General features: G+C 38.7%; 1 protein-coding gene across 4 annotated transcripts in view; it reads left to right on the top strand.

Moving 5' to 3' along the window:
* DIAPH3 (diaphanous related formin 3) overlaps positions 1-27,783 on the top strand; it is a gene marked incomplete at both ends in the record, with an annotated part of 563,043 nt that overhangs the window by 40,363 nt on the left and 494,897 nt on the right. For 3 of the 4 annotated variants that reach the window (XM_082859703.1, XM_082859702.1, XM_082859701.1), the window contains one exon: positions 22,581-22,748. The exons of the other annotated variant lie outside the window; for it this stretch is intronic. In XM_082859703.1, coding sequence (XP_082715829.1) covers positions 22,581-22,748 — 168 coding nt within the window. The remainder of the gene's footprint in view (positions 1-22,580; positions 22,749-27,783) is intronic. 4 annotated transcript variants of the gene reach the window in all.

Here is a 27,783-nt window from a genome sequence, read left to right as displayed (position 1 = left end):
GGCACCCGCTAGGTATAAAGTGCTGTCCAAGGTGCTAGGGTAATATAAAGGTGAAAAAAATCATTTAGCTTACAACGCTTCATTGTTTATACCTGGGTTGAAAGGAAAGCTTTCCTTGTTGAGGCAAAAAGGTTGGGAGGAGGACAGTGAAGGGGGGCATGTGTGAAAAGGTAAGCTGGACAAAATTGAATGTGGATGTCACAATGCTGAGTTTTCCATCAAAGTGTCCACTGGGTGTTTCTGTGGGGCAGGCGTTATTTTTGACCTGCTTTTTTCTCCCTTGTCCCTCACAACTATTTGCCTAAAGTACAGCGCTCCTGCTGATCTTCATCTCCCCTTTCATCTCTCTGCAGCCAACGTTACTGCCGTAATCCCTTGTGTGGCCTGCAGCGATGGTTTTCAAGCTTTTTTGACTAGGACCCACAGTGAGAAACACACTTTATTTTGTAGCCCAGCACACATACAGAAATACTCTCTGTCAAAACGAAAGTTCTTTTAAGAACCAATATTTAATGTTTCTAAGCATAATGAACTCTAATCATTTTCTTTTCCTTCCTTTCTACTCCTTTCTTTTTTGTTTGTTTGTTTTGCGGTACGTGGGCCTCTCACTGTTGTGGCCCCTCCTGTTGCGGAGCACAGGCTCCGGACGCGCAGGCTCAGCGGCCGTGACTCACGGGCCCTGCTGCTCCGCGGCATGTGGGATCCTCCTGGACCGGGTCACGAACCCGTGTCCCCTGCATCGGCAGGCGGACTCTCAACCACTGTGCCACCAGGGAAGCCCCTTTCCACTCCTCTTTACTCCTCCATTCCATGAAAAAAAAGAAAGGTGATCCATTCCACTAAATTGACTTCAAGACACCAGGTAGTCCACAATTACAGCTAGCAAAACAGACATGGTCCTGTACAGCAACTGGCGGAAGTTCTGAGATCTCCATTAGTGTCTGCTCTTCATTACATGTAGGTGAATGTAGGGGAGCGGGGTTCGGATGCCAGCTCTGCCATGTACTAGCTTTGAATGTCATTTAGCTTTTGAGCCTTGGCATCCTTGTTTATAGGGGTTTTTATAAGAGCTAAATTAAGTAATATATACTAAAATGCTTGGTAAACCATGCAGTCACAATATTAGTGATTAGTAATATGCACTTTTAAAAATTGAGGTATGATTTACGTATAATATAATGTATTAATTTTAAAAGTGCAGTCTGAATTTTGACAAATGTATACAGTCGTGCATACACTACAGTTATATAAAACATTTCCATCACCTCAGAAAGTTTCCGCTGTGTCCTTTGCAGTCAGTTCTCTTCCCCCTTCCCAGCTCTTGGAAAATACTGATCAGTTTTCTGAACTATACAGTAGTTCGTTTTCTAGAATTTCATGTAAATGGCATTACATTGTATTTTGCCATTGTGTCTGGCTTCTTTTACTTAGCATAATGCTTTTGAGACTCATCTAGTGATTGGGTGTATCAGAAATTTGTTCTTTTTGTTACTGAATAGTATTTCCTTGTTTGAGAATACTAAAGTTGGTTTATATATTCAACAGTTTGGGTTGTTTGCAGTTTTTGACTGTTAGGAAAAACTGCTATGAACATTTGAGTGCAGTTGTTTTTGGACATATGTTTTCATTTTGGAGGGCGAGTCATGTGGTTTTAACTTTATAAGACACTGACAAATTGTTTCCTCCAGTGACTAATTGTGGACATCTTTTCATGTGTTTATTTGCCATTCCTATCTTGTTTGAAATGAAATGTCTATTACTAAATATAGGACTATTCAAATTTTCTGTTTCTTCTTGAGTGAGACCTGGTAGTTTGTCTTTTAAGGAATTCTTTTCCATATTATCTATGTTGTTGAATTATGAATTATTTGTGATATTTCCTTACCTTTTTAATGTAGGATCTGTATTTATTTCCCCCTTTTCCAATTCTGATATTGATAATTTGTCTTCTGTTTTTCCCCTGATTAGTTTGTCTAGAGGTTTGTCAATTTTATTGATATTTTCAAAGAACCAGGTTTTGGTTTCACTGATTTTCTTTATTTTATTTTCATTTATTTGTTAATCTTTATCATTTCTATACTTTTGCTTTATTCTTTTTCTGGCTTCTTAAGGTGGAAGCTTAAATAATTGAGAACTTTGTTTTCTAATAAGAATTTTATGCTATAAATTTCCTTCTGAGAGCTGCTTTAGCTGCTAATCTTCTGAATATTCAAAATAGTTTTAAATTTCCTGTTGATTTCTTCTTTTACCCATTGATTATTTGGGTATATGTTGTTTAATTTTCAAATATTTGAAGATTTTCCTGATATCTTTATGTTACTGATTTGTAATTTAATTCCCTTGTGGCCAGTGACCATACTTTGTGTGATTTCAGTCTTTTTCAATTTGAGTCTTGCTTTCTGTCCCAGAATGTGGTCTGTTCTGGTGGATGTTCCATGTATATTCTGCTTTTGTTAGAATTGGTCCATAAATAGTTAATAGGCCAAATTGGTCGATAGTGTTGTTCACATCTTCTATATTCTGATTTTCCGTCTGCTTTTTCTAAAAATTATTGAGGAGTGTTGAAATCTCCAAGTATAATTTTGGGTTTTTTAATTTTTCTTTTTAGTTCTTTCAGCTTTTGCTTCATGTTTTATGAAGCTCTGCAACTGAGTGCATATACATTTTGGATTGTTGTTTCAATTTATCATTATAAAATAATCCTTTTTATCCCCAGTGATATTCATTACTTTTTAGTCTTCGGAAGTTTAATGGATTTCTCTGCTCTGCCTGATACAGTTATTTCCTTCTTCTTTGAAAAACAAAGATTTCTTGGCTTCTGTGGTACCAAACTATAGGTTTTCATATCCCTCTGATTTTTCCTTTTCTATCTGTATTGTGTGTGTTTTTCCTTTGCCTATCTTAAAACTATTGTCATTTCTCAGGTTGCTTTCCTGAAGCCATTGCTCCTTTCCTGTGTATATAGTACTTGACTTGGTATATCTTTGTGTATATCTCTGTCTATGATCTTTCCCTCAAGTTGAGACATTCATGCATTGATCTAGAATACCTTCACATGGATGTTTCATTTGTACTTGAAACTCTATGTGCCCCAAATTAAATGCTTTACTTCCCTCTTAAACACATTTCTATTCCTATATTTTCATAGACGGTAACTTCACCCTTCCAGTGTTTCTGATTATTTCTTGAATATATTCTCTTCTCTCAAGTCTTCTATGACAGCACTAGTCCCTTTATTATCTCGTCAGGACTCTCACAACTTTCTATTGCTTCCTAAAAAGCCAACTTCCTGCACAGAAACCAGAGTGACCTATCTAAATTGCATGTCTGACCATATTTAATCCTATTTGAAACTGCTTAATTGCACCTGTTATCTATAGGTCAAGCCTAAAGCTTTTTGACGTGGCACATAAGGCCTCCATGGTAGAACCCTGCTTCTCTAACTTGGTATACGTCTCTCAGTCAACATGCAAGAATCTTCCAGGGAATAGAAAGATGTAAGATAAGTTGCTGGAGAATTTACTTAGAGAATGTAGAAACACAGCTGCTGATTGGAAAAAGGAGTGTTATGTGATGGTAAGGACAGTTAATTACTAGCTATGTGCCAAGTAGCATTCCAAATGTTAGCTTTATAAACACATTCAGTTTTCACAACAAGCCTCTGAGTGGGCATTATTATTATTCCCTTTTTCAAATACAGAGAAACTGAAGCAAGAGATAGTATAAGTAACTTGTTCAAAGTCACATGAGGCAGCTGGGAAAACTGGCAGACTGGCCCCAGAGAACATGATCTTTACCAAGAGAGTTATACTGCCACTTAAGTCCTATCCCTTTCTCCACTCAGAGTGCCAGTGTAAAATCTAGACGTATTCAATATATCTCCTTATTTTCTGCTTTTCTCTTGCAGCCACCCATATGAGACTACTGACCTTGAACTGACAAGGGAAAGTTGTATCATAGCCATCGATCTTAATCCTGAGAAAATTATAATTGTAAAGACATATTGTATCTAATAATTTTTCTGTGATAAGAAATGAACTGTTTTGAATATTTCTAGTAAACAAAACTGAAAAAGGTCTGTCCGAAAGGAATAATGATATGTGTGACTGAGAGATGGCAACGGGTAAAGGATATAAGCCTTCTTAATTGCAAAGGACGTAGAAAAACTTCTGTATGGAAATCACAGATCTAGCAACAATGGCAGCCTGCTGCCAGGTATACGTGCAGGCTTTCCTGGTTCCCCTCGGGAATGGGGTCTTAGAGACGCTGAGGGATTCATGGTCTGGGTGTGCATTCTGATGGGTGCTTTGAGAAGATTTCCCTGTTCTCCATGGGCCTTCAGACTCACTCAGTATAACTAACTGCTGCCAGACCACTCCAGCATATTCCTGGGTGTTTTCTGTGAGACTGGTTCACTCGAAGATGAGTTTCCAGATGGATGTGCCTGACAGGCTTGGATTTTGTCTACCTGCAGAGTACTCCTGTGCCTACCTAGATGTGCTGTGTCTTGTGGGATATATGTTAAATTAGATGTCATACTTATGAAAGAAAATAAAATGATTTTGATTATCTGAATTTGTGTCTAACTCGCAAGTACGGTCACGGGACCTAAATCATTAACTTTACAAAAAATGCTCAATGGAAAAGAATAATTTAAAATAATTATATTGGCCTAGTAAGATATAAAGCTTTCTGTACTATAATTTGTTTATTTTGCATTTTTATTCTTATTTTTCCTTTTTAAGTTAAAAATGAATGATAAAGCAAAAAGTATGATAATATATTCTATAGCTTTTCTTTAAAACTATATATTAAAAGTATTCTGTCTAAAGTAGGTATACCAGCATGGACTGGGACAACTGAATATACGTGAAAATAAGTTCTATAAAACTTAAACTATTTACTAAGTTGGGTGGGCCTTTCTGAGTCCATTAATATGAGTTAATTAGAGCTTCCTGTACTTAGATTTTCAGTAGTAACACTTAAGTGCTATCTTGGACTTTTTAAATATTTATGGGCTGGTTTAGAGAGCTCCTCTTCAAATCAGTAGAAACTTGGGAATAAGATCAAGAGCTCTCAGAGTTGAATATGCTAAGATGTAGTAGGGTATGCAGACTTGTTTATTCATCCTTTTATCCATTCATTCATGAAGCCTTTATTGAGGGCTTAGTACTAGTATAGGAATACAGAAATGAATAATCTGTCTCTGCCCTCTGGGAACAGTGGGGAAACAGATGTGTACACAACCAGTGTACAGTTGTAGTGCAGTGATATGGGTTGGAATGGCACAGTGGTGTGGTCAACTTTGGTCTTTGAGAAGACTTCATAGAGAAGGTGACTTTTCAGCTGACTTTTAAAGGACAGGTTGGAATACAGGCTGGCAGGAGTGGTAGTAATTTTTTTACCCTGTAATAATTTTACTTCCTGGATATCAGTGGAATGGATTCCTAGTGGAAGTGTCAGGTTGGCAAGTAGAAAGCCATTGTTGATGTCTTCAGATAATTTTTGTGTATGGGTAGTATTGGTCTATGTCTTAAAAATAGTCTGATACTTATTTACAGAGCTAATTTATATTTCCTTTCAAGCATATAGTATTATAATATTTGAATATATGCAATTAGAAACTATTTGAGTAGATGTGGGTATATATAACTTTGAGGTATTTTGAATATTAAATTCTTTTAAAATGTATTTGTGCTCTTTTCCTTTGAGTGGGTATTTTCCTTACTATCTTATACCATGGTATTAAATTACAGAAATTCATACTTGTTTTTAGTGTAGGGGACTGCACTTTGAAATAACAGTGTTGGGAAGAGTCTGGGTTTTTAAATTTAATATATAAAAGGCATAATGTCTGGCATTCTCCGTGATATGCTGTGTTAATTATTCCTTATTTAAAATATCGTTGAGAAGGATTTAGAAGTGTAAGATGCAGTAGCTTGTGTCCTGGGCATGGAAGGTAGGAAGCTCTTCATTAATTAACCCAGTTAACAAATATTAATAGAACACCCACTACATGCTTAGGACCATGCCAAGTTCCAGGAACATTTCGTGAATAAAATAACAATTCTTGTTCTCAAGGGGTTAAAGGTTTGTTGAGTAAACATATGTATGATGAAAGGCAGTTTCAGAGTAGTATACATATAATATAATGGAAAGCACTAGGTCTGTGGGCATCTAATCCAGTCTTGAGGTGTCAGAAAGCCTCCTGTGTGAGATGTAGTTCAAACTGAAAGCTAAGGATTGAGTTGAAATTAGCCAGATAAAGGAGATGGGATAGGAGTTGTGGGTGTGGATAGGTTCTAGGCATGAGGGATAGCTTGTGCATGTGTAGAAGACTCTAGGTTATTCATTACATCTAGATCATATAAGGGTGGTGGAGTAGTGAAGAGATTGTCTGGAGAGGAAGTAAGATTTAGATTAAAGTGGACCTTTGAGCCATGGTTAAGATATTTGAGGGTCATCCTCTGAGTAATGGGGTTACAAAGGCTGAAGGTTTTAAGCACAGGAGTGAGGGACATGATTTGATTTGCGTTTCGGTAAGATCAAATTGACATCAGTGCAGGGAGTAGCTCGGGGAGGGGTAGAGGTAGGGGGCAGTGAAGACACAGGGACAAGTTAGGAGGCTGCAGCAATTGTCCAGGTGGCCTGAACTAGGGTAGTGGCAGTAGGGGCAGAGGGCAGAGAGAAGATAAATTGAGAAGATACAGTCCACATGGTTTGATTTATGTTTCCTAGTTAATTTTCATTAAAATTATTACAATTAAAATCACTTTTCTACTGACCAGAGTCAACATCAGAAGTCATAATCAATCCACATCTTCACTAAGCACCTATGTGCTTCTCCCTTATCCAGGTCTGTTTATTTTTCTAATCTGACAGTATCTCCCAATTTCTCCAGCCTTCGAAAACCCTCCTACTTTGTTCTTTGGAACTCAAAGCCTGTTATCTTTGAATGTTTGCTTTCCTCTTGCTCTACTTGAAACCTAGGGGTTATTTGAGGACTTTATTTTCCTGGTAGCTCTTCATTCAAAAACTTCCAGCTCTTCTTGAGCATTTTTATTTTATTTCTCCATGTTGGTCTCAACTGTAGGTCATCTAGTCCCTCCCATTGATTCACTGCAAGCATTAGAACTTGAGTTGCTTTCTTTTCCACCACTATTTCTGTTATTATTCCATATCTACCTACCAGGGACTCTTAACCTGTGGTCCATGGACCATCAAGGGTCTGTGGTAGAATTCATGGTGTTATTGAACTTAATGGGAAAGGATTAAATCTTTTTAATTAACCTTTAAGTGAAACTTAGTATTTAAAAAAATTATAAACATAGGCAAAACAAAAAAACAAATGAGCAACCGAACACATGCACGCTAGGATTGGACTTGTGACTTTATCGCAGATAAAGAAAGACTGAGGCCTTCGTTCTTCCCTACGTGGGCATTTCCATTGGCTGCTCTGCACATGGCATTTGGCTGTGGAATACGTATTGCATGTGGTAACTTATTTTCAAGAAATTTAAAGGAATTTCAATAATATAATGTTTTTCATTTAATAATATTAAAATACTATATGAAATCTAAATATGAGCAAATCATTGTAAGTAGTTAATTTTTTTGGGGGGGTGGTACTTTTTCATCTTTTCAAAGAAGCGTCTGGCTAAAGAACTTTTCATAAATTTCAATAATACAAGTTAAAAGTGGGAAATGCCCATTTGTAATATTTAGGAACATTGAAGGTAGAATGAGGTAGTTGGTGGGTTTGTGGGAATTGTTATTGGGTGAACCTATGACTGGGGTGGTTAGCTTATCACACCTGAAACAATGAACGGCCAGTTTTCCTCCCCACGACGATGTCTCTTTGTAATAGTGATGTCACTTGCATTTTAGTAAAGACCATGGAACAACGCAGGTATACTGCTTAGCTTGTAACATGCACCATCTCCTGTAATTCTCATATCAGCCTCACCAGATTCCCTGTGTATCCCCTTTCCAAAGCCTCTCTTGAGGTTCCTTCTCAACCCCAGAATTAATCACTGGTCTCTATCTGTTGCTAATTTACTTATGATTTTCTTGAGGGCATTTACAATACTTTATTTGTAATTTGTTATTATATTTTTCCCTTAAGTGGTAAACATTTGTGGGATGGCACTATGTTTTATGTGTTTTATCTCTAGTAATTGCTTATTTATCCATACCTTCAAGTACTTATTGACTGCTAGCTTTCTGCCAGCAACTGTTCCATAGGCTGAACACACAACTGTGGCTGTAACAGTTACCTGCTGCTGTGTAACAAACTAAGCCAAAACAGCAAACATTTATTATCTCATATTGTTTCTGTGGGTCAGGAGTTTGGAATTTGCTTAGCTGGGTGGTTCTGACTTGGTGTCTCAGGAGGTTGCGGTGAAGAGGTTGTCTAGAGCTCTCATATCTGAAGGTTTGACTGGGGCTTCTGGGATGGCTTAAGCACATGGCTGTTGGCAACATGCCTCCCTGCTTCTCTGGCTTCTTTAGCTCAGTTCTTTGCCCTTTGGGCCTCCCCCTAGGTCTTCTTCAGTGTCCTTGTGATCTGGCAGCTGGCATATCCTAGAGTGAGTGATCCAAGAGGGAGCAAGACAAAAGCTGTAATGTCTCTTATGACCTAGTCTTGGAGATGACCCTCCATAATTTTCACAGTGTGCTGTTGGTTACACAAGTCAGGGGATCATTGGGGGCTGTCCTAGAGACTGGCCACCACAACTAAGACAGTTGATGGTTTGTCTAGCATGGAACTTACATTTTGGTGGGAAAGAGGCAGAGTCAACAATTACAAAATATATGAAAACTATAGGTTTTCGTAAGTCATATGTCAGGACGTATGAAGGAAATAAACCGTGTGCTGTGACAGAGAAAGGGGAGTGGGTGAGCTCATGTTCTACTTTAGATAGAGTGGTCAGCCTTTTAACCTGAAGCTGAAAGGTGAGAAGTAGTTTTATTTCCTATTAACAACTCACTACCATATTAATTAAATATGGTGTACCACCTCCGAATAGCACTGTAATAGAATTCCCTCAGTCTTCTGTATATCTAACCAGTTCTTCACCAAAGATACTATCGTGGAAATTTTAAGTAGTTTGGTTAGGGTAACCCAGCAAGCAAGGGGCTGGGCAGGATTCAGAAATCAGACTCTGGAGCCATGTTTTTAATCAGCAAGTTGCCTGGTTAGTAATAAAGATAATTAAAAAGCCAAGTTATTTTAGCTGTTAAGGTTTTTCCTTCTCTTAAATGTAGTACAAGATTGCATGAAAATTGATAATTTTAAGTGATATATTTTTCTGGATTTCAGGTATATGTGTTCAAATAGAACTTTTAAAAAATATTTATTTATTTATTTATTTACTTGGTCATACCCGGTCTTAGTTGCGGCTTGCCGGCTCCTTAGTTGTGGCATGCAAACTCTTAGTTGAGGCATGCATGTGGGATCTAGTTCGCTGACCAGGGATCGAACCCAGGCCCCCTGCATTGGGAGCACAGAGTCTTAACTGCTGCGCCACCAGGGAAGTCCCTCAAATAGAATTAATTCATTACTTAAAATGAACTGTTATTTGCTTAATAATACTCCTGCGTTGCATGAAAATAATCCCTTCTGGGTTCTAAGGAAGTATGTTTATGATCATAAATAGTTTTTCTGACTTTTCAAATTCTAAGATGACTAATAATTACATATCTTCCGTTTTTTAACATCTTTATTAGAGTATAATTGCTTTACAATGGTGTGTTAGTTTCTGCTTTATAACAAAGTGAATCAATTATATACATATGTCCCCATATCTCTTCCCTCTTGCATCTCCCTCCCTCCCACCCTCCCTATCCCACCCCTCTAGGTTGGTCACAAAACACCAAGCTGATCTCCCTGTGCTATGCGGCTGCTTCCCACTAGCTGTCTATTTTAAGTTTGGTAATATATATATGTCCATGCCACTCTCTCACTTTATCCCAGCTTACCCTTCCCCCTCCCCGTATACTCAAGTCCATTCTCTAGTAGGTCTGCATCTTTATTCCCATCTTGCCCCTAGGTTCTTCTGACCATTTTTTTCCTTTTTTTTAGATTCCATATATATGTGTTAGCATACGGTATTTGTTTTCTTCTTTCTGACTTACTTCACTCTATATGACAGTCTCTAGGTCCATCCACCTCACTACAAATAACTCAGTTTCGTTCCTTTTTATGGCTGAGTAATACTCTATTGTATATATATGCCATGTCTTCTTTATCCATTCATCTGTTGATGGACACTTAGGTTGCTTCCATGTCCTGGCTACTGTAAATAGAGCTGCAATGAACATTTTGGTACATGACTCTTTTTGAATTATGGTTTTCTCAGGGTATATGCCCAGTAGTGGGATTGCTGGGTCGTATGGTAGTTCTATTTTCAGTTTTTCAAGGAACCTCCATACTGTTCTCCAGAGTGGCTGTATCAATTTACATACCCACAAACAGTGCAAGAGGGTTCCCTTTTCTCCACACCCTCTCCAGCATTTATTGTTTGTATATTTTTTGATGATGGCCATTCTGACTGGTGTGAGATGATATCTCATGGTAGTTTTGATTTGCATTTCTCTAATGAGTAATGATGTTGAGCATTCTTTCATGTGTTTGTTGGCACTCTGTATATCTTCTTTGGAGAAATGTCTATTTAGGTCTTCCGCCCATTTTTGGATTGGGTTATTTTGTTTTATTTTTATTTTTTTGCGGTATGCGGATCTCTCACTGTTGTGGCCTCTCCCATTGTGGAGCACAGGCTCTGGACGTGCAGGCTCAGCGGCCATGGCTCACGGGCCCAGCCGCTCTGCGGCATGTGGGATCTTCCCAGACCGGGGCACGAACCCATGTCCCCTGCATCAGCAGGCGGACTCTCAACCACTGTGCCACCAGGGAGCCCATGGGTTATTTGTTTTTTTGATATTGAGCTGCATGTGTTGCTTGTATGTTTTGGAGATTAATGCTTTGTCAGTTGCTTCATTTGCAAATATTTTCTCCCATTCTGAGGGTTGTCTTTTCATCTTGTTTATGGTTTCCTTTGCTGTGCAAAACCTTTTAAGTTTCATTAGGTCCCATTTGTTTCTTTTTGTTTTTATTTCCATTTCTCTAGGAGGTGGCTGAAAAAGGATCTTGCTGTGATTTATGTCATAGAGTGTTCTGCCTATGTTTTCCTCTAAGAGTTTGATGGTGTCTGGCCTTACATTTAGATCTTTAATCCATTTTGAGATTATTTTTGTGTATGGTGTTAGGGAGTGTTCTAATTTCATTCTTTTACATGTAGCTGTCCAGTTTTCCCAGCACCACTTATTGAAGAGGCAGTCTTTTCTTCACTGTATATTCTTGCCTCCTTTATCAAAGATAAGGTGACCATCTGTGTGTGCGGTTATCTCTGGGCTTTCTATCCTGTTCCATTGATCTATATTTCTGTTTTTGTGCCGGTACCGTACCCTCTCGATTTCTGTAGCTTTGTAGTATAGTCTGAAGTCAGGGAGCCTGATTCCTCCAGCTCCGTTTTTCTTTCTCAAGATTGCTTTCCCTATTCCAGGTCTTTTGTGTTTCCATACAAATTGTGAAATTTTTTGTTTTAGTTCTGTGAAAAATGCCAGTGGTAGTTTGATAGGGATTGCATTGAATCTGTAGATTGCTTTGGGTAGTAGACTCATTTTCACAATGTTGATTCTTCCAATCCAAGAACATGGTATATCTCTCCATCTATTTGTATCATCTTTAATTGCTTTCATCAGTGTCTTATAATTTTTTGCATACAGGTCTTTTGTCTCCTTAGGTAGGTTCATTCCTAGATATTTTATTCTTTTTGTTGCAATGGTGATGGGAGTGTTTTCTTAATTTCTCTTTCAGATTTTTCATCATTAGTGTATAGGAATGCAAGAGATTCCTGTGCATTAATTTTGTGTCCTGCTACTTTACCAAATTCATTGATTAGCTCTAGTAGTTTTGTGGTGGCATCTTTAGGATTCTCTATGTATAGTGTCATGTCACCTGCAAACAGTGACAGCTTTACTTCTTCTTTTGTGTTTTGGATTCCTTTTATTTCTTTTTCTCCTCTGATTGCTGTGGCTAAAATTTCCAAAACTATGTTGAATAATAGTGGTGAGAGTGGGCACCCTTGTCTTGTTCCTGATCTTTGTGGAAATGGTTTCAGTTTTTCACCATTGAGGATGATGTTGGCTGTGGGTTTGTCATATATGGCCTTTATTATGTTGAGGAAATTTCCCTCTATGCCTACTTTCTGGAGGGTTTTTTTTTTTATCATAAGTAGGTGTTGAATTTTGTCAAAAGCTTTTTCTGCATCTATTGATATGATCATATGGTTTTCCTTCTTCAGTTTGTTAATATGGTGTATCACATTGATTGGTTTGTGTATATTGAAGAATCCTTGCATTCCTGGGGTAAACCCCACTTGATCATAGTGTATGATCCTTTTAATACGCTGTTGGGTTCTCTTTGCTAGTTTTTTGTTGAGGGTTTTTGCATCTATGTTCATCAGTGATATTGGCCTGTAGTTTTCTTTCTTTATGACATCTTTGTCTGGTTTTGGTATCAGAGTGATGGTGGCCTCGTAGAATGAGTTTGGGAGTGTTCCTCCCTCTGCTATATTTTGGAAGAGTTTGAGAAGGATAGGTGTTAACTCTTCTCTAAATGTTTGATAGAATTCCCCTGCGAAGCCATCTGGTCCTTGACTTTTGTGTGTTGGAGGATTTTCAATCACAGTTTCAATTTCGGTGCTTGTGATTGGTCTGTTCATACTTTGTATTTCTTCCTGGTTCAGTGTCAGAACGTTGTGCATTTCTAAGAATTTTTCCATTTTTTCCAGGTTGTCCGTTTTATTGGCATAGAGTTGCTCGTAGTAATGTCTCATGATCGTTTGTATTTCTGCAGTGTCAGTTGTTACTTCTCCTTTTTCATTTCTAATTCTATTGTTTTGAGTCTTCTCCCTGTTTTTCTTGGTAAGTCTGGCTAATGGTTTATCAATTTTGTTTATCTTCTCAAAGAACCAACTTTTTACTAAGGATTTTTTTTTTTTTTTTTGAGGTACGCAGGCCTCTCATTGTTGTGGCCTCTCCCGTTGCGGAGCACAGCCTCTGGACGCCCAGGCTCAGTGGCCATGGCTCACGGGCCCAGCCGCTCCGCGGCATGTGGGATCTTCCTGGACCGGGGCATGAACCCGTGTCCCCTGCATCGGCAGGCGGACTCTCAACCACTGCGCCACCAGGGAAGCCCAGAACCAGCTTTTAGTTTTATTGATCTTTGCTATCGTTTCCTTCATTTCTTTTTCCTTTATTTCTGATCTGATCTTTATGATTTCTTTCCTTCTGCTAACTTTGGGGGGTTTTTTGGTCTTCTTTCTCTAATTGCTTTATGTATAAGGTTAGATTGTTTAATTGAGATGTTTCTTATTTCTTAAGGTAGGATTGTATAGCTATAAAGTTCCCTCTTAGAACTGCTTTTGCTGCATCCCATAGCTTTTGGGTCATTGTGTTTTCATTGTCATTTGCTTCTAGGTATTTTTTGATGTCCTGTTTGATTTCTAGAGTGATCTCTTGGTTATTAAGTAGTGTGTTGTTTAGCCTCCATGTGTTTGTATTTCTTACAGATTTTTTTCCTGTAATTGATATATGGTCTCATAGTGTTGTGGTTGGAAAAGATACTTGATACAATTTCAATTTTCTTAAATTTACCAAGGCTTGATTTGTGACCCAAGATAGGATCTATCCTGGAGAATGTTCCATGAGCACTTCACAAGAATGTGTATTCTGTTGTTTTTCGATGGAATATCCTATAAATATCAATTAAGTCTATCTTGTTTAATATATCATTTAAAGCTTGTATTTCATCATTTATTTTCATTTTGGATGATCTGTCCATTGGTGAAAGTGGGGTGGTAAAGTCCCCTACTATGATTGTGTTACTGTCGATTTCCCATTTTATGGCTGTTAGTATTTGCCTTATGTATTGAGGTGCTCCCATGTTGGGTGCATAAATATTTACAATTGTTATATCTTCTTCTTGGATTGATACCTTGATCATTATGTAGTGTCCTTCTTTGTCTCTTGTAATAGTCTTTGTTTTAAAGTCTATTTTGTCTGATATGAGAATTGCTACTCCAGCTTTCTTTTGATTTCCATTTGCATGGGATATCTTTTTCCATCCCCTCACTTTCAGTCTGTATGTGTCCCAGGTCTGAAGTGGGTCTCTTGTAGACAGCATATATATGGGTCTTGTTTTTGTATCCACTCAGCCAGTCTATGTCTTTTGGTTGGAGCATTTAATCCATTTACATTTAAGGTAATTATCGATATGTATGTTCCTATTACCATGTTCTTAATTGTTTTGGGTTTATTATTGTAGGTCTTTTCCTTCTCTTGTGTTTCCTGCCTAGAGAAGTTCTTATAGCATTTGTTGCAAAGCTGGTTCGGTGATGCTGAGTTCTCTTAGCTTTTGCTTGTCTGTAAAAGTTTTAATTTCTCCATCAAATCTGAACGAGACCCTTGCTGGGTAGAGTAGTCTTGGTTGTAGGTTTTTCTCCTTCATCACTTTAAATATGTCCTGCCAATCACTTCTGGCTTGCAGAATTTCTGCTGAAAGATCAGCTGTTAACCTTATGCGGATTCCCTTACGTGTTGTTTTTCCATTGCTGCTTTTAATTTTTTTTCTTTGTATTTAATTTTTGATAGTTTGATTAATATGTGTCTTGGCATGTTTCTCCTTGGATTTATCTTGTATGGGACTCTCTGTGCTTCCTGGACTTGATTAACTATTTCCTTTCCCATATTAGGGAAGTTTTCAACTATAATCTCTTCAAATATTTTCTCAGTCCCTTTCTTTTTCTCTTCTTCTTCTGGAACCCCTATAATTCGAATGTTGGTGTGTTTAATGTTGTCCCAGAGGTCTCTGAGACTGTCCTCAATTCTTTTCATTCCTTTTTCTTTATTGTGCTCTGCAGTAGTTATTTCCACTGTTTTATCTTCTAGGTCACTTATCCGTTTTTCTGCCTCAGTTATTCTGCTATTGATCTCTTCTAGAGAATTTTAAATTTCATTTATTGTGTTGTTCATCATTGTTTGTTTGCTCTTTAGTTCTTCTAGGTCCTTGTTAAACGATTTTTATATTTTCTCTATTCTGTTTCCAAGATTTTGGATCATCTTTACTATCATTATTCTGAATTATTTTTCAGGTAGCCTGCCTATTTCCTCTTCATTTGTTAGGTCTGGTGGGTTTTTATCTTGCTCCTTCATCTGCTGTGTGTTTTTCTGTCTTCTTATTTTGCTTATCTTACTGTGTTTGGGGTCTCCTTTTTGTAGGCTGCAGGTTCGTAGTTCCTGTTGTTTTTGGTGTCTGTCCCCAGTGGCTAAGGTTGGTTCAGTGCATTGTGTAGGCTTCCTCGTGGAGGGGAATGGTGCCTGTGTTCTGGTGGATGAGGCTGGATCTTGTCTTTCTGGTGGCAGGTCCACATCTGGTGGTATGTTTGGGGTGTCTGTGGCCTTATTATGATTTTAGGCAGCCTCTCTGCTAATGGATGGTGTTGTGTTCCTGTCTTGCTAGTTGTTTGGCATAGGGTGTCCAGCAGTGTAGCTTGCTGGTCGTTGAGTGGAGCTGGGTCTTGGCCTTGAGATGGAGATGTCAGAGAGATTTTTGCCGTTTGATATTATGTGCAGCTGGGAGGTCTGTTGTGGAGCAGTGTCCTGAACTTGGCTCTCACACCTAGTGGCCCCACTGTGATGCCTGGCTGGAGCACCAAGAGCCTTTCCATCCACATGGCTCAGAATAAAAGGGAGAAAAAATAAGAAAGAAAGAAGAAGATTAAAATAAAATAAAAAAAAGTTATTTAAACAAAAAATAATTATTAAGAAAATAAATTTTTAATTAAAAAATATAAGAACGAAAAAACGGACAGACAGCACCCTAGGTCAAATGGTAAAAGCAAAGCTATACAGACAAAATCACACACAGAAGCATACACATACACACTCACAAAAAGAGAAAAAGGGAAAAAAATATATATACATCGTTGCTCCCAAAGTCCACCTCTTCAATTTCGGATGGTTCCTTGTCCATTCAGGTTTTACACAGATGCGGGGTAAATCAAGTTGATTGTGGAGATTTAATCCGCTGCTTCTGAGGCTGCTGGGAGAAATTTCCCTTTTTGTTCGCACAGCTCCCGGAGTTCAGGTTTGGATTTGGCCCCGCCTCTGCGTGTAGATCTCCTGCAGGCGTCTGTTCTTCGCTCAGACAGGATGGGGTTAAAGGAGCAGCTGATTCGGGGGTTCTGTCTCACTCAGGCCTCTCACTAGGGGAGGGAGGGGTACGGATGCAGGGCGAGCCTGCGGTGGCAGAGCCATCGTGACATTGCACTAGCCTGAGGTGTGCCATGTGTTCTCCCGGGGAAGTTGTCCCTGGATCTCGGGACCCTGGCAGAGGCGGGCTGCACAGGCTCCCGGGAGGGGCTGTGTGGATAGTGACCTGTGCTTGCACACAGGCTTCTTGGTGGCGGCAGCAGCAGCTGCCTTAGCGTCTCATGCCCGTTCCTGGGGTCCGCGCTGATAGCCGCGGCTTGCACCCGTCTCCTGAGCTCCTTTAAGTGGCGCCCTTAATCCCCTCTCCTCGCGCACCAGGAAACAAAGAGGCAAGAAAAAGTCTCTTGCCTCTTCGGCAGCTCCAGACTTTGCCGGACTCCCTCCTGGCTACCTAGGGCGCACTAGTCCCCTTCAGGCTTTCACACAGCCAACCCCAGTTCTCTCCCAGCGATCGGACCGAAGCCCAAGCCTCAGCTCCCAGCCCCCACCCGCCCCGGTGGGTGAGCAGACAAGCCTCTCGGGCTGGTGAGTGCAGGTCGGCACCGATCCTCTGTGTGGGAATCTCTCCGCTTTGCCCTCCGCACCCCTGTTGCTGTGCTCTCCTCCGCGGCTCTGAAGCTTTCCCCCTCCGCCACCTGCAGTCTCCGCCCGTGAAGGGGCTTCCTATTGTGTGGAAACCTTTCCTCCTTCACAGCTCCCTCCCACTGGTGCAGGTCCCGTCCCTATTCTTTTTGTCTCTGTTCCTTTTTTCTTTTGCCCTGCCCAGGTACGTGGGGGAGTTTCTTGCCTTTTGGGAGGTCTGAGGTCTTCTGCCAGCGTTCAATAGGTGTTTTGTAGCAGTTGTTCCACATGTAGATGTATTTCTGAGGTATTTGTGGGGAGGAAGGTGATCTCCACGTCTTACTTTCTGCCATCTTGAAGCTCCTCCCCTGCCTTTTGTTTTTAAATTAAAAATAATCACTGCTCTGTTAGCATTTAAAACATTGTAACAGTAAAAACTGTTTTTTCACTCTTACAGTGTTATACAATAGCTAAACATCCAGATAGAGTTTTAAATTTTTTAAAACTGTCATTACTGATTATCAGTATAATACTCAGTAGAGTGCTCATTTACCTTCCCCTGAAGATAAGTGATATTAATTTACAAAACCCAGTGCACCCCAGACACAGCTGAAGCCATATTAATTGTGTTGTGTACCACCTCCAAACAGCATTATAATAGGATTCCCCGAGTCTTCTGTGTATTTAACCAGTTCTTCAACAAAGGCAGATTGTGTACTTCACCTGCTTGGGTTGTGTTTCTAGCTGAACTTTAAGAGAATTTCAGGTGAAATTAGGAGTAGCAGTCCAAGTACACATTGTAAAACACATACACTTGCGGTGAAATTGCCAAATTAAATAACAATCGACTTACAGTTAGTATGATGGGGATTTCTATCGTGTTTTTATGTACAAAAGTGTTTTAGAAGTTTGCTTTTATGTTCTCTTGTGTCGTGGTTTAAGCAAATTGTATGTGTAATTCCATGAAAGATAAATTAGGAGTGGTTTTTTTCCCCCCATTTATGTGTGGAGTCATAGTCATCCCTTAAAATAAATGAAACTTCTTTAGAACATTTACACTGATTTGATAGTAATGTTCACTCTGTACCTAGCTTGTAATAGTGCCCAGATTATTTGGAAACTACTTGTAGTGCTCAATAGAGCATCACATACCTGGGAATGCTTTTACTTTAAGCCCGAGGTATTCAACAAATTCAGTTTACTGTTCTAATATAGAAGGATTGTATTTATTTTTCTCCCACGGCTCCTTCCTTATTTTGTCTTTCATTCCTTTCTAATCAGGGAAAATAAATAAAAGCATTGAAATTATGAAACACTGATTTTTTTCATCTTTATAGAGTTAGAAGTTAGAAAAGGAATATGCTAATTTTTCCTATCTTGCCCTTATTTAGCTAGGCTAGTGGCCCAGTGCACATTTGTTTTAACACTTGGATAGAAGACAACCCTCCTGCAGAGTTTAGGTGCTAAGCATGTGGGGGAGGTGTGCTGATTTTGTATTATTGTACAAATTCTGGTATTGTTTATTGATACAAATGCAGTCCTACATCTAAAAACATAATGGGTTGATGTTTTTTTTCTTTATGCTATTTTTTATGCTAAATACTATGGCATTTTTATGTTTAAAAGTGTTTTGGAGCTTGTTCTTTGTTATTTAAACATATAGTTTCCTCATTGAAGGATTAAACAAATACATTCAACCTGATGCTTCATTTCAAGCTCTTAGCACAGTGTGTAGATACAGAAGGGGCTCTATAAATATTAGTCATTGTTATTTTTATGACTTTCAGAGATTTTTATTTAAAAAAATTGTGACTTTTGGTGAAAACTAAAATTTTGATTTCTTCTACACTGTTGGAAGTTAAGTATTCACAAATTAGCTTGTGAATTGCTTAAACTTACTATTCCCATTCATTGACATGTTTACATTTATAATATTGATGTTGCATTAATGATGTTTTGCTTAATTTCACTTCATTATAAGTTTAGCATATTAATTAACTTTTTTTGTGTGTGTGTGAAGAGGAGTTAGCATAGTTTCTACACTCAAGAATTGATATTACATGTATAGAAATGATGGCAATGAAGTAGTGTTTCAGAAGACAGACAGAGGAACCAGCCCCATTTCTTAAAACAGCTGTTGGGTGTCCCTAGTTTTTTAAAACAAGTATCAAGGATTGGAGTACTGACGTACATAGAGACATAACTTCTGGACATATATTCATGTGGAGATAATTTTATGATTCTGGGTTATTTCAAAGCAGGGAAAGTTTATGTTGGTGAGCTAGAGGGCCCTCTTCTTTGCTACTGTGATACACTGTATACACTTCTTGCTACATTGTCTACATAGCTTTATAATTACCTGTCTATGTGCTTGTCTCCTCCACTGGACTGTTATTTGTTATTTACGTTCTAAATAGCTCATTTATCTTTGTATCACCAACTTCTAATAGAGCAACCTCTCCATTGCTCTTCATTTCTTTTTGTAAATATGGGATTCCATTTCCATCAATTCTGCCTGAAAAGCTTCTTTTGACACTTTTTGTAGAGGAGATCTGCTGCCGACAGATTCTCTAGCTTTTGTCTGTCTGGAAATGCCTTTCTTTTGCTTCTATTTATGAAAAGTATTTTTACTAAACATAGAATTCTAGGATAAGGGTATTTTTCTTTCAGTACCTCAAAGATGCCATTCCATTGTCTTTTGCTGGCATTGTTTCTGGTGAGAAATTTTCATTTGTATCATTTTTGTTTTATATATAATGTCTTCTTTTCTCTGGCTGTACTTTTGTGGTTTGCCATTTATTTTTAATTTTCAGCAGTTTGACTATGAGGCTCCTAGCTGTTTTTGTTTGTTTGGTTTTTGTTTGTTATTTTAGTATTCTTTCTGGGGTTTGCTGAGCTTCTTGGATCTGTGAATTGATATATGTATATGTCTGTCTATCTATCTATCTATCTATCTATCCTCTCTCTTCTGCTTCTGGACCCCAGTTACACTTGTGTTACAACATTTAATATTGTATCACGGATTGTGGTTACTCTATTCTTTTTTTTCCCTTTTCCCATTTTTTTTTTTCCTTTTTGTTTCAGTTTAGATTCTTTCTATTGATATGTGTTTAGGTTCACCAATTCTTTCCTCAGCAATGTTCAGGCCATCTAATGAACTCTTCATTTCTGATACATTTTTCATTCTAATAGTTTAAAAAAAATAGTATCCATGGTTTGCTGCTGAAATTCTCCATCCTTCATGCATGATGGCCACTCTTCATTATATCCTTTAGCATATTTTTATAAATCTTATTTTAAGTAGTCTGTTTAGTAATTCTACCCTCTGGGCCATCTCTAGGTGATTTCTTTTGACTATGGGTGCATTTCTCGCTCCTTTGTGTGTCTAGCAATATTTGATTGTATGGTGGACATTTTATTTAATTACAGTAGAAATTAAATAATATTTGCTTCCAAGAAAGGGCATGCCCTTCTTTCAGGCTGTTGGAATGGGGTCTGAGTCACTGTGATCTCTAGTTGAGCTGCATTTGGTTTCCTGCTGCTTCGGTTTTTTATTCAGCTCATCTGTGGCCTCAGATGTTTTGAGGGCTTAGGATCTGAGTGCTAATGAGATTCTGGAAATCTGCTTTTTGACATTACAACTGAACTTTAGCTTTGAAAACCGTGGAATATTTCTTTCTGCTTTAAAGTCCTGATGCCCATCTTTAGGGTTACTGTAGCATTCTCTTTTTTGTTTTCAGTTCCATTGCTGTCTCTCTGTTTCTTCAGAGAGACCTGTTATCCTGCTCCCAGCCTTCGTGTGCTCTCTGTCAGCTGTGCTCAGCTGTTGTGTGCTCTCAGAAGGCCTAGATTTCTCTCAGGTCTTCTGTCTGGTCCAGAGCCTTCGGAGAGCAGCTCCTTTGCATTGGGAGAGACCTTTCATGCCTCAGGGAGCAAGCATCCCACTCAGCTTTCCTGCTCTGCCCCCAGCCATTGGCCTCCTACCCCGTGTAGCTGGTGAAGACTTGAGGGAAAGAGTTGGTAGGAGGGTGCAGACTTGCTCCATGGTTGAGGCTTCATGACCGAGGCCCTTGGAATTCTAATCTCTCATGCTAGTACCCATGCAGCTGTCAAAGTTCATAAAAAAGACTTGGCTGGTTTTTCTTTACCTTTATTTTTCTTCAGCTGTTCGTCAGGGATAAAAGCAGTTTGTCACGTCCCAGTATTTAGTTCTTACAGGTTTTCTTGTTTCCTCAGCTTCCTGATGGGTTGAAAACAGTAGCAAGTACAATTTTGTAGGGTATCTGGCTTCTTTTGTTGTTAGGATGAGAGCAGTGGTGTTTTGTGACTACTTTGTAATCCTGCCAGAAGCTGTCATATTGTTAGTACTTTAATGTTTAGTTCATGTTAGATGGACCATGTGTGAGTGTATAGTACATGGTGTTTTTCCTAGGGATTATCTCCAAAGTGAACTTCAAGACCTATTTTGAAAGATAAACATTATTATCTTTGCATATCATTATTTGAAAAGAGTCCTATTTCTTTAGTGAAGTGAATAATCAATACTGTGACTTACTGTCCTTTTAAACAGAATTTTAAGTGTTTCTTTAATGGGCTGTAGTAGCCCTATCCAGTAGAACCTTCTGTCATGATAGAAAAGTACTTTGTGTGCTTTGGCCAATACGGGAACCACTAGTCTCTTGTGGTTCTTGAGCACTTGGTATGTGACTAGAGCAACTAAGGAACTGAATTAAAAAATTTAATTTACATTTAAATAACCACACATAGCTAGTAGCTACTACAATGAATAGTACAGGACTATGTACTACACATATATATGGTGAAAATAGTAGCTTAATGTGTGCACAGTTATGCTGAACAATTCCAGAATCATTGTGCTTTTTAAGTACACACTTCTTTACCTTTTTTGCTGGTTACCACTTGAAACACTGTATGTGTCTGGGTTCTCTGTTAGGAATAGAACTTGAGAAATTCAAGCAATTTTCAATGAATGAACAATTAACTTTGTAAACTAGTCTATGCATTTTCAAATATCCGTGGACTATTTGATGATATAATTGTAGAAGAAATCTCATTGCAGCAAAAATCCAGTTTTATTTCCTGAGGCTTTAGCTACTCTATAGTTGTTCATGAAGTTCAAATACAGACCAACCTGAATAAAGAGAAATGTGATGTCTATCAGGCCAACAAGTTATGGAGGTGTAAGTAAAAGTCAATTTTTAAAATGCCTAAATCATGCCCTGCTCCCCCACCTCCCCATCCCATAGTCTGTACTATGAAAAGGACACTGGATGAGGGGCTGGGGGGCAGGACACTGAGTACTAGTTAGAATGCCAACCACTAAATTAGCTAAGTTACCTTTGTAAAAATGCTTAATTTGTTAATCTGTAAAGCAAACGTCACTCATTAGACTCTTAATTCTATAATCTTAAGATTAGAAGGAATCTTTTGAGGTTGTGTATCTCTTCTGCCTTTAGACAGGATGGTTATGAAGACTTTTATTTTTATATTTATTATTTCTTTTAATTTTAAAGATTAAGTGCTGAATTAATTGAAAGCCTCCTGATGAAATCACAGTGATAATGTAATTGACCCTGTTTGTTTTTTCATTTTGGGAATTAGGTAAATAATGTTGGAGAAGAGAATACTTACGTGTGTGCTATTTATTTTATCTTTCTTCATAGCTGGACAGATTTGCCAGCATAAGAATTCCAGGGAGCAAGAAAGAAAGGACTCCACTTTCCAACCTGAAGACTGCATTTTCAAGCAATGATTGCTCTTCAGAGATGAATGAAAACATTCCAAAGCCACTGTCAGAGAAGGAAATCTTAGAGCTTTTTGAAAAGATGATGGTAAGAATTTTGATTCCTTATATAACATTTGATGTAAAAAAAAGCCTTTGCTTCGGCTCATGTTAATGGAACCACACATCTGAAACTCAGGTTCCATAGGTGATTTCTGATGTCACTAAGATAGTACTTAAGGCGTAGAGAGTTTTAGGATTACAAAATTAAGAATCCGAAGAAAAATGTCATACCAGTTGTTTTACACAGAAATACATAAAAACGTAAACCTCTAAAGTATCAAATGATATACTTTTTGCCTTAAATGGATTATCTAAGTGGTCTGTCTGGGTCGGTTGCGTTTGAGAATGACGGTCACAGCTCTCTGCTGTGTGCATTGTTAAGTGTGCTGATTTTTGGACCTTGTTTGAGTCCTTTCTCAGTTCTCACGATAACCAGGTTTGCATAGTCCTGCAACAGTTAAATCTGCACTTGAACTCACTGAATTTGGGGTGTGCCTTTGTAATTCTTTTATCACCACAAGTTGATATAATTTCAGTCTAGAACAAAAGAACGTAACCATTTTTGCTAGCCTTTGCATCTGTCAATGAGACTTGTATAAGGTAGATTTTTTCAAGACTACCTTTGAGGACTCAAGATAATAAAGTGCCCCCTCATTCACGTATCATATGTGGAACCACTACCTAAATTATCTGTGAGATTCTGGAATGGTACTTTTTTGGTTCACTTGTGACTACCTTGTTAAGAAAAATTTTTCTTTTGGTTCATAATTGCTGGTGTCATCTGAGTAAGTAAAGCAAGTAGGCCAGTGATGTTAGACATTTATGGAGGCTTACCGCAGCTAGTAGTTGTTAAAGTACAACTACCTAGGAAGTACAGAACATAGTTGATGGTATTCTGTTCTGAACATGATGACTTTAGAAGTATGTTTCTGTTAGTCTTTCTTACCCTTCTCCTAGCTAAGAGTATCAATTTTAATTGTATGAACAGGGCAGATGGATTTTGGCATTTTTGAAGTGTGTACACATTTTAATAACTGGGCCAGATCACTTGTTAAATCTTTTTTTAAAAAATTTTACATTAATTAATTAATTTTATTTATTTATTTTTGGCTGTGTTGGGTCTTTGTTGCTGCCCGCGGGCTTTCTCTAGTTGCGGTGAGCGGGGGCCACTCTTCGTTGCAGTGTGCGGGCTTCTCATCGCGGTGGCTTCTCTTGTTGTGGAGCATGGGCTCTAGGCACGCGGGCTTCAGTAGTTGTGGCTTGCGGGCTCTAGAGCGCAGGCTCAGTAGTTGTGGTGCATGGGCTTAGTTGCTCCGTGGCATGTGGGATCTTCCTGGACCAGGGCTTAAACCTGTGTTCCCTGCATTGTCAGGCGGATTCCTAACCACTGCACTACCAGGGAAGCCCCACTTGTTAAATCTTAAACAGGTCTCCTTGTTGGCAGAAGACCTTTTGCAGTCAAACTCACTTTACTCAGCAGAAGTAAAATGAATGATTGCTTTCTCAGGGCTGCCCAATTTGCTAATGAGTGAGTTTGTCACAACTAAAGACTTTAAAAAAAATAAAGTTTTTTTTTTTTTTTTCTCCCTTTCTGATACCTTGACCATATCACAGTGGTCCATGCAGGGAAAACCTGCTGGAGATTCTAAAGCTGAGAAGGGTCTTTCAACTTTAAATGTGGACTAGTGATATTTCTCAGGCTTGTCAGGTGGGATACCACATCTTTGACAAATTTAAAGCTGTTTTTATATCTGGGGAGGATGCTAGATTTAGGTTGCGTTTTATTTTTGGCTTGCACCTATCTGTACCATTTTTATTAATAAAAATTCTTTTGAGGAAGCAACATTGAATAATCTGCCATTTTCATTTTTTGGCATTTGCCAAAATGAGGTTTCATTTAGAAGTTGTATCTAGATTCTTTGTTTTGGCATTGTACAGTTTAAAAAAATCTTGTTTAACGTTATCAAAGGTACTTAGATGATTTTTTACATGAAGTAAAACTTTGTTTTGAAGAACACCTCTTTTCCCTCCTCAAGACGGTCCTTTGAAAGACAGTGTGTTGACTTGATTACTTAATGAATGCGAAGTACAGTGTAATCCTTCAACATTTGTACTCATTTCACTTTTATTTAGGAAATTAATTTAGTTGGTCGCTGGGTAACATTTTCAGTGCACTTTTTAAAAGTAGTGATGAATTTTTAGTTATGCTACTTCTTAAGGGCTTTTTTTCCTGTTTGTCATCCAGTGAAAGCAGAGTTTTTATCTGAAAGCTCATCTTGGTTTCTCTTTAGATCTTAGATATGTGAAATAGTTGTGTGAGCATTGCTGTGTATACAGCTTTGATTTATGGACGTCAAATTTCAGTGGTTGCTCTTGAACTCACAGTAGATCTGTGTAGCTGGCTTTTTGACCGAGGTGAACATGGTAGGTACAGATTGAAAGTGACTTGTTTGTTCCAGCCATTGCCCCTTTAAACCAGCTCTTTCAGCTTATTCTTTCCTGCCCCTGGATAAAATTCACCGTAGGTCCCAGAGTTTTCTGTTTGCTTTCAGATAATGAAAACCCTAGTTTAATTTAAATAAGTTAACTTTTATCCAGAGAAAGCCTCTCACTTTCCCTCTTTCAAGGCTGCTCCACTTAAAGCCTCCAGTGCAGGCTGTGGTCATGGTCGTGGCTGGGCTTGGGGCCGTGGTCAGGCCCGTGCTTGGGGCTGTGGTCGTGGCTGTGCTTGGGGCTGTGGTAGTGGCTGTGCTTGGGGCCGTGGTTGTGGCCGTGCTTGGGGCCATGCTTGGGGCCGTGCTTGGGGCTCTGGTGGGCTCTGCTCTGTTTCCCCACACTGCAGTTCCCTTCTTTCCTGCTCTCCAGACTGAACCTGTCTCCTCCAGGATGACATTGGAGATGAGGGGAGGAGGAATAAAAATACTTTTCTGGCTGAGGGTATTTATAATCTAGCACTGGTGCCGTGGGATGTTGTGTTAGTTTTATTGCTGGCCGTGACAAATTGCCACAGATTTGGTGGCTAAAACCACACCATTGTATTGTCTCATAGTTCTGTAGGCTGAAGTCCAGGTCGACTTAGCTGGTTTCTGTAGGCTGACAAGGCTGAAGTCGGTGTCAGAGGCTCTTATCAGAGGCTTTGGGGAGAATCCTCTTCTGATTTCATTTTGTTGGCAGAGTCCAGTTCCCTGATGTTGTAGGACTGAGGTCCCAGTTTTCTCCCTGATTGTCCTCTGGGGGCTGCCTTAGCTTTGAGAGGCCTCTTTCCTATCCTTCACATGGGCCCTTACATCTCAGATACATCACATCCATCTCACACTTAGAATTTCTCTGAATTCCCCTTCTGTGGCATCTCTTGCCTCCATCTGGAGAAAGTCTTCTGCTTTTTAGGGTTTATGTATTAGCTTGGGCTCACCCAGAAAATCCAAAATAATTTCCCTGTTTTAAAGTTTGTAACCTTAATTACATCTGCAGAGTCCCTTTTGCCATGTCATTTGACGTATTTACAGAAGCCAGGGCTTAGGGCATGGATATCTTTGGGGGACCATTTTGCCTGTCAGAGGTTAGGGGATTACAAATGTGGATTCCTTTCTCCTATGGTATTTTCATGGCTCCCCTGCTCCCAGTCTCACCTATAATTCCCTTGTCACTGGTGACGTCTCCTTTGGCCTTCTGCCCCAGGCTTCCATGAAACCATTCCTCTGGTGGGGTTACCTTTGGGATGCAGTATCTCTTAGATGGCCCGGACCTGATTCTCCCTGGGATCCATATCCTGTCCATGGGAAGCTCATGTGTCCTTTACCACAGCTCCTGTCCTTTATCTTGTTCCATTCAGAGCCTGTCCTCCACAAAGAATAGTTTACTCTGGCTCTTTCTACCAATAGCTTTTCATTTTTGCTGTTGTTTTGCTGTAGATGTTTACCCCTCTAACTGTAAGTGGCTTTCCAATCATCAGATCCTGTTTGCAACATGTAACACAGCACAGCTGACCTCTTGTTTGTGTTTCTCTTTTTCCTTTGGGTACCGTGACACTTTTTTCCTTTTCCTGATTTTTCTCCTCTCTAGCCAATTCATACCAGTTTACTTTCCATGCCTCCTCTTCTTTTTATTTCCTCTGAGTGTTGCCTCTGTCCCTCTTGTCTTTTCTTTATCAATTGTTTCCTACACACTCCTTCTAGGGGATTGGAGCCCTTTCATACTGTAGAATATTCCCTATATTCTGACCCTTTGCTGTGTCTTCTACAAAGAGCAGCTATAATCAAGCTCTCTAAGAGAATGTTAAACCTCAACAAACCAGAAACTGAACTTATTTTCTTATTTTTTTCCAGTTTTATTGAGACAAAATTGGCATTTAACATTGTGTAAACTTAAAGTATACAATGTGATGATTTGATAGAGGTATATTTTTTAAGATGATTGCCACAGTAAGGTCAGTTAACACGTCCATCACCTCACATAATTATCATTTTTTTCCCTGTGGTGAGAACTTTAAGGTTTACTCTCTTAGCAAATTTCAACTATATAATATTTTTTTAAACTAGAGTCACCATTCTTTACATTACATCCTGAGAATTTATTCATTTTATAACTGTAAATTTGTATCCTTTGAAGTGGAATTGTTGGATCATATGATAGTTCTATTTTTAATTTTTTGAGGAACCTCTGTACTATTTTCCATAGTGGTTATAACAATTTACACTCCACCAGCAATGCATAAGGGTTCTTTTTTTTTCACATCCTCCCCAGCACTTGATATATATATTTTTGAAAACAGCCATTCTGACTATGTGAGGTGATATAACCATTGTGGTTCTGATTTTCATTTCCCTGATGATTAATGACGTTGAGTCCCTTTTCATGTACCTATTGGCCATGTGTTTAACCTTTTTGGAAAAATGTTTATTTAGTTCTTCCCATTTTTAATCAGATTTTGTTTCTTTGCTTTTGAGTTATATGTGTTCCTTATGTATTTTGGATATTAACTTCTTACCAGATATGTGGTTTGCAAATATTTTCTCCCATTTCATAAGTTGCCTTTTAATTTTGTTGATTTTTTTTTTTTTGCTGTGCAGAAGCTGTTTAAT

This window comes from Leucopleurus acutus (assembly GCF_964270905.1).
Source record: "Leucopleurus acutus genome assembly, chromosome: 18".
In the NCBI taxonomy this organism is placed as follows: domain Eukaryota; kingdom Metazoa; phylum Chordata; class Mammalia; order Artiodactyla; family Delphinidae; genus Leucopleurus; species Leucopleurus acutus.
Note: the sequence above shows the minus strand (reverse complement) of the source record. Positions and strands in the feature narration are given on the sequence as shown.